Source organism: Ictidomys tridecemlineatus, chromosome 14 (genome assembly GCF_052094955.1).
Source record: "Ictidomys tridecemlineatus isolate mIctTri1 chromosome 14, mIctTri1.hap1, whole genome shotgun sequence".
NCBI classification, from domain to species: Eukaryota; Metazoa; Chordata; class Mammalia; order Rodentia; family Sciuridae; genus Ictidomys; species Ictidomys tridecemlineatus.
In genome coordinates this window covers 10,608,518-10,620,637 of record NC_135490.1, presented here as the reverse complement: position 1 = coordinate 10,620,637, position 12,120 = coordinate 10,608,518, and the positions used below count along the sequence as shown (strand labels likewise).

The 12,120-nt window shown below is 51.5% G+C and overlaps 1 protein-coding gene across 2 annotated transcripts in view; it reads left to right on the top strand.

Annotated features, from left to right (window-relative positions):
- The window catches only part of Dock5 (dedicator of cytokinesis 5), a 184,016-nt gene that overhangs the window by 151,025 nt on the left and 20,871 nt on the right, over positions 1–12,120 (top strand). For both annotated transcript variants that reach the window (XM_078030869.1, XM_013365008.3), the window contains exons 36-42: positions 98–138; positions 814–904; positions 3,277–3,396; positions 6,127–6,216; positions 7,691–7,795; positions 10,070–10,211; positions 11,652–11,733. In XM_078030869.1, coding sequence (XP_077886995.1) covers positions 98–138; positions 814–904; positions 3,277–3,396; positions 6,127–6,216; positions 7,691–7,795; positions 10,070–10,211; positions 11,652–11,733 — 671 coding nt within the window. The remainder of the gene's footprint in view (positions 1–97; positions 139–813; positions 905–3,276; positions 3,397–6,126; positions 6,217–7,690; positions 7,796–10,069; positions 10,212–11,651; positions 11,734–12,120) is intronic.

The following is a 12,120-nucleotide window of genomic DNA, read 5'->3' as shown; positions in this document are numbered from 1 at the left end:
GATCGTGCCCAGGCTTCGGGGCAGACTCCCCCACTGCTCTTGTGTCACCTGTTTTTTTTGTTTGTTTGTTTGTTTGTCTGTTTGTTTGCTTTGGTAGAATTTTTACAAAGAAAAGAAGAGAGAGGACATATACATAAGGTAAGCCTGGGGCCTTGTGATCGTTCTGGGCCAGCTGTCTTGCTACCTTTGCCCCCAGAAAATGAACTCTTTAAATAGAGTCACAAAAGATTGCACTGCAAGGCCTGTACTAGTAGGGGCGTGTCAGGGTTCAGGGAGAGACTTCCAGCCATCAGGCTCACAGGGGCTGGCGGGGATTCTGAGCCTGGGGTCCCTGAGCACCTGGACATAAAATCACCTTGTGCATAAACTGTATGCATTTTTGGGGGGTACCAGAGATTAAACCCAGGGGTGCTCAACTACTGAGAGACAGGGTCTCACTGAGTTGCTGAGTGCCTTGCCAAGGTGCTGAGGCTGGCTTGGATTTGCAATCCTCCTGCGTCAGCCTCCTGAGCTGTGGGACTGTATGCATGTTCTTGAGGAGGGAGTTCATAGCTTTCGCTGGCGTCCTGAAGTGGGGGACTAAGACCTTAAGAAAAATTTAAGCCCCATTGCCTTAAAGGAAGAGTGGAAGGTGGAAGAGATGGAGCAAGGCAGGGAGCAGCACAGTGAGCAACTGGCTCTGCCTGAGAGAGGGGAAGTGTCTGTATAATGGGGGAGGGGGAGCAGGCACACAGGCCGGGGCTGCTTAGGAACAAGCCATTGCAGGACCACCGCCCGGGGGACTAGCATGCTCCCACCTCTCCTTCTTACCAGATACCTGTACAAGCTCCGAGATTTGCACCGAGACTGCGAGAACTACACAGAAGCTGCCTACACCCTTCTCTTGCACGCCGAGCTTCTGCAGGTACGTGGGTCAGCAGATCTGGTCTACACGGGGTGTGAAGGTGGCATGCCTTCCGTCCCTTGGGACCAAATTCCATGTGCTTCACGGTTTTAGCAGGAGAGAACCCTATCCATGGGATATCCTTGATCTACGATATTTTCACACCTTCTGGGTGGGCATAGCTACTTTTCAGACCCATGGTGGGAAAATGTCAGTTATCCGTTATGTGAAAATCCTTAGGAAGCAGAGCCTCACTTGGAGGCCTCTGGTTATTTGGCATTCTAATCAAAGAAATAAAACCCAAGTTCACTTACTGGTAAAGAGGTTTGTAAAACGGGAGAGGGGTGGGTTGCGCGTGAATAAAGTGCCATAGAAGAACTTGCCTATTTGTACTCTCTCCCTAATCGCAGTTGTATTGTGGCGCGTTAGAGCCGCGTCTCTACGTCAGGAATCCCAGAGAGCTGGGTCCCCCGACCTTCCTCTAACTCGGGATTCATGTCAGAACTGCTCTCTTGGTCTTCGTCTCTGAGTGACTGATAGACAAGCCGGACTCAGTGTGTCCACGACAGAAGTCTGTCCTTCCCTCTCGGCCCCTTGGCAGCCCTTCCTGCCGTGCCTCTCTTCCCCATCTCTGAATGCTGAGGCCGTCTGTGGAGTTGCTCCGAGGCATCCTTCATTCCTCCCTTTCACTCACTGCCCCCTACTTCTCCAGGAGCAGACCCTGTGGCCCCTCTGTGCAGAGCGTGCCTTTCATCTGTGAGCAGTTCTCCGTCCCCCGTGCTGCTGCCCTGGTCCAGGCCACCAGCGCCTCTCACTTGAGCGCCATAGTGGCCTTCTGTTAGATCTCTTGGCCTCCATTCTTATCCCCAGCCATTAATTTCCTTCTACTATTCAATTTTGTTGTATGCTAAGGTAACGCACCCACGAGGTTCTAAGCTACTAAGCGTAGGAATTCCCTGCCGCAGCCTTCCCAAGGAGCTGCCCTGTTCACAGTCAGGGTCTGGGTACTCCAGGCGGTGGGGGTTGTGGACTGGGTTTTACCAGGTGATCCAAAAGAAACAGCAGTGTCTGCCAGGCGCCCGACACACACCTGTATTCCCAGCAACTCAGGTGCTAAGGCAGGAGGATCAGAGGTTTGAGGCCATCCTCAGAAAGTTAGCAAGACCCCGTCTCAAACTTAAAAAATTAAAAGGACTAGGGATGTGATTTCAGTGGTCAAGGGCCCCTGGGTTCCATCCCCAGAATCATAACAAACAAAAAGTGCAAAAGAGAAAGGAAAGATCCCCCAGGTCTGTAACTCCTGGTCTTTTCACCTGGCCTGCTCAGAATGACCTCCTCTCGGTCCTGGTGTGGGTAGGAGGTTCAGATGCAGCTTTTCTTGCCCTACAGGTAGTGACTCAGTAGAGATGGCATTTAGGAAGCACAGTCCACATCCTCCTGGGCATGCGGTCCCAGTGTCACCACAGGCTGAGTGCCTGCGTCTCCGGTTCCTGTCCTAGCACCACGGATTCAGTGACTCATTCTTTAGAATGCGGTTTATCCTCTGGGAGCTACTCTTTATTGCTTTCTAGTTTTTCTTCCTCTTCCTTCCTGTTTATTTTTACATTTGAATGTTGGAATCCCAAAATTTAAAAATGACTTCAGTGAGAATTTGCATGTTTATGAAACAAAGAGTTTTGTCACCCAGAAGCGTGGTGCGACTTCCCCTTTGATGCAATCTGCTGGGGTGGCCTTCGAGGGTGGGGGTGGCCTTCGAGGGCAGGTCCCAGTTCCCACACAGGCGCCTTTCACGTTTGTGACGTTGACTCCGGGTGGCTGTGTCTATTGGCGTTTATTTTTGATTGGGTCCTTTCTTCCATTATCTCCTTGAGTGTTTTTACCTTTGTATCCCAAATTATTTATTTTCAAATTATTGATTTTCTTTTTAATCCAACTACTTTTTCTCCTGCCGTGGGTGGAGGGCTCTCAGCAGGCAGGCTTGTGTCGTGAGGAACACAGCCATAATGTTTGCACATGGTGATGCTCTTCCCTCCTCCTGCCCATCTTACACTCACTTGTTTCCTACATCTGATTGTGTTAATTATGCCGTCAGCACAGTCGTCGCGTTGGTGAGCCATTCTGCTCGGTTCCTTACTTTCCTGGGAATGCCGCGAGTGTTTGTCCATTTGGTGTGACACTTGTTTGGGAGCTGGCATATGGGCACGTGTGTGTGTGATTTTTTTGTGTTCAGTAAATAATTTAAAATACAATATGGACGGGTCCATGTCTGTGCGCGCGTGTGCATTTTCTTATTTTTTTGGTGGTGGTGGGGGTGGCCTGGAAACCGTGGCACTGATCTCTTGATAGATGAATCTGTCACATTTACCCCTCGTGTGGCCTTTGTTCCTTTTCAGTGGTCGGACAAGCCCTGCGTGCCCCATTTGCTTCAGAGGGACAGTTACTTTGTTTATACCCAGCAAGAGCTGAAAGAGAAGCTGTACCAGGAAATCATATCCTATTTCGACAAAGGCAAAGTGAGTCTTGGGTTATTTGTTTCTGTACCTGTGCAAAGAGAAATGGCTGTCTTGGATGAATTTGCAATGCTGATCGCTCCCACTTGGCACAGAGAACGCAGGATGGAGGAGCCAGTTCCCCTTTCGACCCTTGCTCTTTTGATACCAGCCAGGAGTTTGTGGGTCCCCAGGCCAGCTACAGTGCTGATCAACTGGCTAGAAATATCGGGATTCCCGTGGCCCCCTCAATCATTTACTGGAATAACAAAAGAGCTCCGGAAAGTGCTGTTAACAATTACAGTTTTATTATAAAAGATACAAATCAGAACCAACCAAGTGAAGAGTGAGGTGTGGAAGGGTCCCAAACTAGTGCCCCTGTGTCCACCCATATTCCCTCTACCCCCCGCCCTGCCCCAGGAACTCAGGGCACGTCACCTTCCCAGCAAATCCATGTGTCCTTCAGGCACAGGGTGTGCGCCTGTGGTCCTAGCTCTTCTGGAGACTGAGCAAGAGGATCCCTTGACCCTAGAAGTTTGAGGTCCATCTAGGCAACGTAGTGAGACCCTGTCTGAAAAACGAATGATGTAGCTGGGCATAGTGGGGCACGCCTGTCATCTCAGGGCTCTGGAGGCGGAAGCAGGAAGATGGTGAGTTCAAAGCCAGCCTCAGCTACTTAGTGAGGCCATAAGCAACTCAGCAAGACCCTGTCTCAAAATAAAAAGGGCTGGAGATGTGGCTCAGTTTAGCATCCCTGGGTTCAATCCCTGGTACCAAAAAAAAAGAAGATGTGTTCACCAAGTAGGAAGCTCACCTGTGCCTCAGTGTGCAGAACTTTCTATCACGTACACGACTGACTCCGTTTTTGCCTGCATGCTTGGACTCCATCTCCAGCCCCCATCAGCTCCCTGGAGTTAGCGCCAGAAACATGTGGCTCAGACCTCCACCCCTCTGATCACATGGTTGGTCATGGCAGGCTGTTCGCATTCTGACACTACGCAGGGGAGTACGTAGCCTTGGGTGGCGAGAAGAGAGACCTTGGTAGGACTCCCTGACTCCGCGGCTGCTGACTGGCTTCCTGCGCTGCACCCAGCTGACCTGGGCTGCTTTCCACGTGGCGCATTGCGCAGTCTTTTCAGTGATCCAGGCCCTGAAACTTGAGAGGGGTTAATTTGGCAAATGGAGACTTTACAAGATCTAGGGTCACAGTGTTTTTCCCTGGCTGCACGTGCATTCCTCCAACAGCCAGAACTGATGGCGAAAAGCACCTCGTTAGCAAGAATGCAGCAGGAAGTGACCAAGACACTGCGTGTGGAACACCCTCCCTGTAGGAGAAGTCCAGGCAGCCAGGGCGATGGGAAGGCCCAAACTGGGTGCTCGCTGTGGCACTGAACATGCACCAGCATGAATCTCTCTTTCACCTTCAGTAGGTGGTTTGGGGTAGAAATAGGAAATTAATGCCGTACATGGAAAGACTGTGCCAGACTCCACAACACAGCACTGTTAACCTCTTCTCAAACAATGTCGGGGTTCCCATGGCCCTCTGCACACATAGACACGACCCCCAACAGACACACACGCCCCAGATGAGAGTCCCACACCCGCCTCCTTTCTCCTCCAGCAGCACTTCTGAGCCATCAGGTCCGTCCGAGCTGTGGAAATGCCTTCTCTCTCCTTTCAATTGTATTCGGTTCTTTGGCCTTTAAACTCAGCACGGGCCCCGTATGGGGACACATCTTCTGTCAAAGAGAATTGCAGAAGATGCCTCTTGGCAGAGCTTTCAAGATATGCAAGTGGAGCATCTTTAATCAAAAATACAAAACGAGAACGCAGTGGCACATGCCTGTAATCCCAGCGGCTCAGGAGGCTGGGGAAGGAGGATGGCGAGTTCAAAGCCAGCCTCAGCAACAGCAAGGCGCTAAGCAACTCAGTGAGGCCCTGTCTCTAAATAAAATACAAAATAGGGCTGGGGAGGTGGCTCAGTGCTCGAGTGCCCCCGAGTTCAATCCCCAGTACCAAAAAAACAAAAAAAATACAAAATGCTCTGAAATCTCCAACTGCTGAGCACCAACAGATTTTAGAGCATTTGGATTAGGGATGCAGAACCAGTATAGTCCATTCGAATATCCAAAATCTGAAGCCTTTCTGGTCTCACCTATTTGAAAAAGGGATGCACACCCTTTAGTGACCGTTTTAGTCAGCCTTTTTTGCTGCTGTGACTAAAGCATCTGACCAGAACCATTTTAGGGAAGAAAAGTTGATTTGAGGGCTTAGTCCCTGGAAGGCCGGCTCTGTTCCTCGGGGCTTCAGGGAGGCTGAACTCATGGCGGAAGAGGGTGGCGGAGGGAAGCAGCTCACATCACGGTGATCCGGAAGCAGAGAGACTCCACTTTCCAGATACAAATTTGTACCCCAAAGCCCCAATTCCCGCCTCCTCCAGCCACAGCCCACCCCTTCAGTGACCACTCAGTTAATCCCTCTCAGGGGATTAAACCACTGATTGTGTTAGGACTCTCACAACCCGAGCATTTCTCCTCTAACCTTCTTGCACTGCCTCACCTGTGCGCTTTAGGGGGACAGCTCACATCCAAACCGTGACAAGTGACCTACGATGTCAGGAAAGAAGGTTGAATCCAAACACGTTGTCACCGCCCCTGGCTGCACACGCCACACTAGTGACTCTCCAGTGACCTGATCGGCTGGCTCAGTGGCTGCACTGTCCCCCATATCTCACTTGCTTTCCTTTTTCCAAAGATGTGGGAGAAGGCCATCAAACTGAGCAAAGAGTTGGCTGAGACCTACGAGAGCAAAGTGTTCGACTACGAGGGCCTTGGCAGCCTCCTGGTGAGTCTGGGCCGTAGGGGCTGCTGAGATCAGCGTTTGAGAAAATATTTTTGCAAGTTGAAAAAAGTAGGGATCAGTGGAAAGGTATGATCCAAAGGCTTTGATGTCTGTTCTCCAGATTATCCTCCCTGGAAGGTCCGGGACTAGGGAGTAGGGCTGACCCCAAGGGGAGGTCAAGCACCAAGCCCTGGGGAAGGGTGACCTGGTGCAGCCTTGCCCCTGCCCCCCAGGGTCCCTTCCCACTGCTTTCTCAGGGACCCTCCCTGTTCCTGGCTCCCCTCTGCTCTTGGACATCCAGCTGCTTTCACACATCCTGTTCATCAGAAAGAGCTTATTTTGTAACCCACACCCGGAGGCCCTGCTAAATGAGGGAACCACCCACCCTTGGGCTGGGTTTATTTCTCCGTGGGTGCCCCGGTGCACATCTCAGCTGCGAGAGCGTCTGCCAGGTCCCGATTCTGTCCTGCCTGCTTCGTCCTCCCAGATGTCACTGGAGTGCTCAACCTGGACGGTTCCCTGAACCAGTGTGGCACACCTGGCTGTAGGCACGGTTCAGCTCTTTAAAAACCATAAAGCAAAACCAAAATGGCCAGCTAAGGCACAGGGGCACATGCCTATGATCCCAGCAGCCTGGGAGGCGGAGGCAGGAGGACCGTGAGTTCAAAGCCAGTCTCAGCAATTTAGCAAAGCCCTCAGCAAGTCAGCGAGACCCTGTCTCTAAATAAAAAGGGCTGGGGATGTGGCTCAGTGGCTAAACGCTCCTGGGTTCAATCCCTTACCCCCCCAAAAAAACCAGCCTTCAGGATGACCGTTGGTGGGCAAGCACAGTGCTGTGCAGGGTAACTTTTAGGAGAGTCACAAAAATATCAGGTCACCATTGTCTCGGATGGTTCTTTATTTGAGGAGCTGGTTTGTTAAGAACACGTTGTAAAAAAGAAAACTACACCAGCTTCTTCCATCACAGGCCCGAGAGTCACTTAATAGTTTCCTGAGCCAAACTGACCTGAGATGAGGTAACACGTTGCCCTCCTACAAAAACCTGACTCAGACAGACCCTCACGCAGGTCCATTACAGAGGCCCCCGTTGTGGGGCGGGGTTTAGGGTCACCCCCCAGGTCCCCCGCCTGTGGACAAGGGAAGAATCAATCGTAAGCCACTGAGAAGGGTGGCCCAGGTACTGAGAAGCAGGGCATCCTCTCTGGCTTTCTTGGGTCTGAACCTGAGCGTCCCCTACCCTCTCCTGCGTGTCTCTGGTTAAGTGCACCCCGGTCTGTCACCTTGGGTGCGGCCCCCAGGGCCACACACACACCCCTGACCCCAGAGAAGAATCCCCCTTCTGCCCACAAGACCTTCTTATCTCTTGCACCATGTGGGAAAGCACAGCTGACAGGCTGGTTTCTTGTGTTTTGGGTTTTAAGTTCTGCTCGCTGGGCCCCTGTCACCATCCACGGGAACGTCTGGTTTTGTTTTCCAGAAAAAAAGAGCCTCCTTCTACGAGAACATCATGAAGGCCATGAGACCGCAGCCGGAGTACTTCGCCGTGGGCTACTACGGCCAGGGCTTCCCTTCCTTCCTGCGGGTGAGGCGCCTGAGGGTGGTCTCGGGAGAGTGGCTTCTTTTCCAGATGGCAGTGGCTCTCAGCAGCTGCTGACCCTCGCCCCGCTGTGGGAGGTCGGGCCGGGCGGAGCCGCTTCCTGAGCGGCCTCTTCCCCCCACACCCCCATACCCCGGGTTCTGGCCGCCTTGGCAGGATGCCTTTCCTCCCGTGGAATGAGAAAGGGGAAAACCAGACGGGAAGGTGCGGCTTCGTGTGCCTGACTGTTGATCGTGTTTCTAACCAGAGCTACTTTTAAAAAAGCCAGTTTACCAAAAACAACTCCATGAGATCTTCCCGGGAATGAAAACAGTTCTGTTGTAACGGTGACAAGGACCGTATTTTCCTTCCTTCTCAAACATATCTATGGCGGGATAGTGGCTTCAAAAAACAAAAACTCCCATGTCCTGCCAGAGGGGAGCTTCGCTTAGACCTGAGCTTGTTGAGACATATATCGTGTCATCCTGTGATTAAAGAAAGAAAAAAGTGACCTAAAGAAGTGATGTACATCCTAACAGAGCTTCTCAGTAGGGAGCTTAGTCCCTGGGCTTGCAGTCTGTGCCGGGTGCATGTGGGTCTAGTAATACCCTGCTGTTCCCGTCGCCAGCTGTCCTGGGTCTTACAGCTGATGGGGACGGTGTCACACCGTGAAGGTAAAATTTAAACTGTAAATGAAAAGAAGCATCCTGTTCACTAGGAGCCTGTCACCAGGGGGTATTACCTACAGGAAATGGAAACCAGTCTCTTCACAAAGATCGCAGGGGCGGGGGTTGCAGACCCCAGTGCCTGCCAACTGGTGGAGAGATAAACCTGGCCTGTCTGCTCGGTGGAATACTACCCAGTGGTGAAAAGGAACAGGATGCTGAGACAGAACCACATGGATCAATCTCAAATGCATGGTGCCAAGGGAAAGGAGTTAGGCATCAAAGGCTCCAGGCTCTGACTTTTATTTATATGATGTTCCTGCTACGATATCACTTTCTGTTGGGAAACAGATCAATGGTTGTCTCGTGGCTGGAGGAGCTTTGGCTTAAAGGGCCTGGGGAAATAAATATCTGCTGCTGATGGAACTGTTCTCTATCCTGATTGTGGTCATGGTGGCCTTTCTCAAGATTCATAGTTCTGTATGAAAACAGGGTCTATTTATCCTGTGTCAGTCATGCATTGATTTTTTTTTGGAGAGTCAGAAGGGACTTGCCAGGGAATTTCTGCCTCAGCTGCAATCTGAAAGGTGAGCAGGGAATCAAGGAGGCACCGGTGAAAGGACCGGCAGAGGGAACAGCAGGCCAGAACCCGGGACAGCCCAGGAATAACCACCTGTGCAGTGGGCACAGGGAGCAGGTGAGGCAGGAGGGGTCCGCAGGGTCTTGGGGGCACAGAGGCTGTGTTGTCCGCATCCCAGGAGCAGAGAGGGTGACTGCAGATTTTTCACATCAGAAAGAAGTTAGTATGGCCTTGGTACGGAGAATGGGTGGGACATGTGTGCCAACAAGCCAATAAAACGCCATTGCAGACGTCGGGCAAGAGAGGACAGGTTGGAATAGGGAGGTGGTGATGGAGGCTTTGAAGACAAGTGCAGAGAATGCGGTGATGCACCTGAAGTTCCAGGATGATTGACGGGCTGCGTGGGGGACGAGGGGCGCGTAGCAAGGGTGATTCCTAGGTTTCCGGCCTGTGTAACTGGAGGAGGAGGAGAACCAGTCACTGGGACAGCAGGGCTGGGAAAGGACAGAGCCATGTGTCAGAGAATGAACCAGTCATTGAATCAATATTTGTCAGATTCCTACTGTGTGCCTCACTCTAACGCAGGGATGGGGGCAGAGCCCCGAACAAACCAGAATCCTGGACGTACTCTAGCCTGGAGGGACAGAAATTAGGATGAATCAGTAAAACATCGAGTGTGTCATGGCCCAGAACACTGCCTTGTGTGGGGCAGACTCGGTGTCACGGAGAATGGGGTAGGGGAAGAGATGGGCAGGCGTTGGGGGTGAAGTGGCCACCTTAGAGAAAACAGGAAAGACTTCAGTAAGAAAATGACATTTGAGCAAAAACCTGAGAAAAGTGTAAGAACCAGCCGCGTAGCTCTGGTTGGTGAATGAGTGCGCTTCCTTTCTTCACCGAGAATGTCAGCAGCGTGCCTGGTGACCTCGTGGGCTTAAACCAGGAGGCGGGCTACTCCTGTCTGCCCGTCTGTGCCGTTTGCAGGTTGACTCGCCACTTGTCATTTTTTTAATGATCTCCCTGGCTCTTGACCTGCAGAATAAAATCTTCATCTACCGGGGGAAGGAGTACGAGAGGCGGGAAGACTTCAGCTTGAGGCTCCTGACCCAGTTCCCCAATGCAGAGAAGATGACCAGCACCACACCCCCAGGAGAAGACATCAAGATGTCCCCGAAGCAGTGCATCCTTGCTGTGGGGAGAGTGTCTCAGGGCTCATAAACCCTGGGACAGACAGGTGCAGCTAAGCCAAAGAAGCCAAGGGTGCAGTCCCTTCTGTGCAGTGGATATGTCCCATGTCCTCAGACCACTCACTGAAGCCTTCTGCCTCAGGCTCCCATTTGATGTAACGTCTGTGGGGCTCTAAGACCCTTAGGGAGGAGTGATAAGCAACCTGGGGTATGCAGTAGCCGGATGGGGATCTCGAGGGATCATGACTTCCTGTTCTGGGTCCAGTATTCTGTTAGAGACTGAAATGATACACAGTCATTCTTCCTGACCCTTAGGGGAACTATCCCAGGACACGCTCCCAGCACCCCTTCTCACCATTGATACCCCCAAAGTCAGATGCCCAAGTCCCTTGTAAGGGGTAGGATTTACATAGAACCTGTTCACCTCTTCCTATGTGCTTTAAATCTTCTCTGGATGATTTAAAATCCCAAATAATATGAAAAATAGTTGTCACACTGTTGTTCAGGGACTAGGGACCCCAAAAAAGGTTCTATATACTTCACCAAAGACAGAATTAAAATATATACATATACATAGGTAGAGATTCATTTACTTATAGTACTGGGGATTGAACCCAGGGGTACTCGATCACTGAGCTACATCTCCACTCCTTTTTTGATTTTTTTTTATGTTGAGACAAGGTCTTGCTAAGTTGCCGAGGCTGACCCCAAACTTGCAATCCTTCTGCCTCAGCCTCATGAGTTGCTTGGATTTATAGGTATGTGCCTGGCTTAAAAAAATATTTTTGCTCCAAGGTTGGCGGAATCCTTGGATGCACACCCCGTGGGTATGGAGGGCCAGCTGTGTGGGACCTGGGAGAAACTGATTCTAAGACTCATCTTTGAATCAGAGAAGGTACACCTGTACCCCTGGCGGGTTTGGAGGCCTGACCTCACCTCCTCCCAGTTGTGTGATCTTGGGTCTTAACCTCTCTCATCCTCCGTCTTGCTCTGCCGAAGGAGCATGGTGACATCCAGCTAGTAGGGTGGCTGTGTACGTCGTAGATAAACTCAGAACACCTGGTGCATTCCAAGGCAGGGTGTTCAGCCAGCAGGTGGTTTCCAAAAACAAGCACTTCCTGTTGCCCGGCTCTGAAGTCTGGCTATTTCCAAGCGATCCTTATCCAGAAGAAATGATATAAAACCACTTCTGACCACCTCTTTCCTGGCATTTGCTGCCGCAGATGCTTTTGCCATGTGTCCCACCACAGGCCGTGTCCTGGGAGAAATGACCTTGGTGATACGGAGGGGCGCCCCCTGTTCAGTGTGGCGCGGGCCTGGGGGTAAAGGGAATGGTCCACGCCCACGCCGTGTCCGGCTGTAGTGGGGCGCGGGGCCTCACTGTGGCTCTCCTGCGAGGCCAGCCTCTCCGCTTTCCTTAACGCGCTCCTCAGACATGCAGTGCTTCACCGTGAAGCCCGTGATGAGCCTGCCGCCCAGCTACAAGGACAAGCCCGTTCCAGAGCAGATCTTAAAGTAAGTGGCTCTTTTCAATTTAAAAACAAAACAACAACAACAACAACAAAAACCTTACATTTTATTTGGGGTCCCTTAAAGCAAAGCCTTAAACTCTAATTAAAGTTTGGAAGACCCGTGCCTGATCTCGTTTGTCTTCCAAACTTTCGTGCTCAGGAGTTTCATTTTAGGCGTCAGATCTCTTAGCTCTTTCGTCCACTCAGAAGCATCACTGCGGACCGACTGGCAGGACCCCCCAGTGATTCAGGGCCCACCCCGGTCTCTGGAGGTCCAGAGGCCTGTCACAGAGGCACGTGAAGGAGATCCCGCGTTACCTTTTGAAAGTGTGAGCTACAAAACAAACTCGTAAATAATGAACACGAGAATTGCAGGAAATCCATGCAGCCT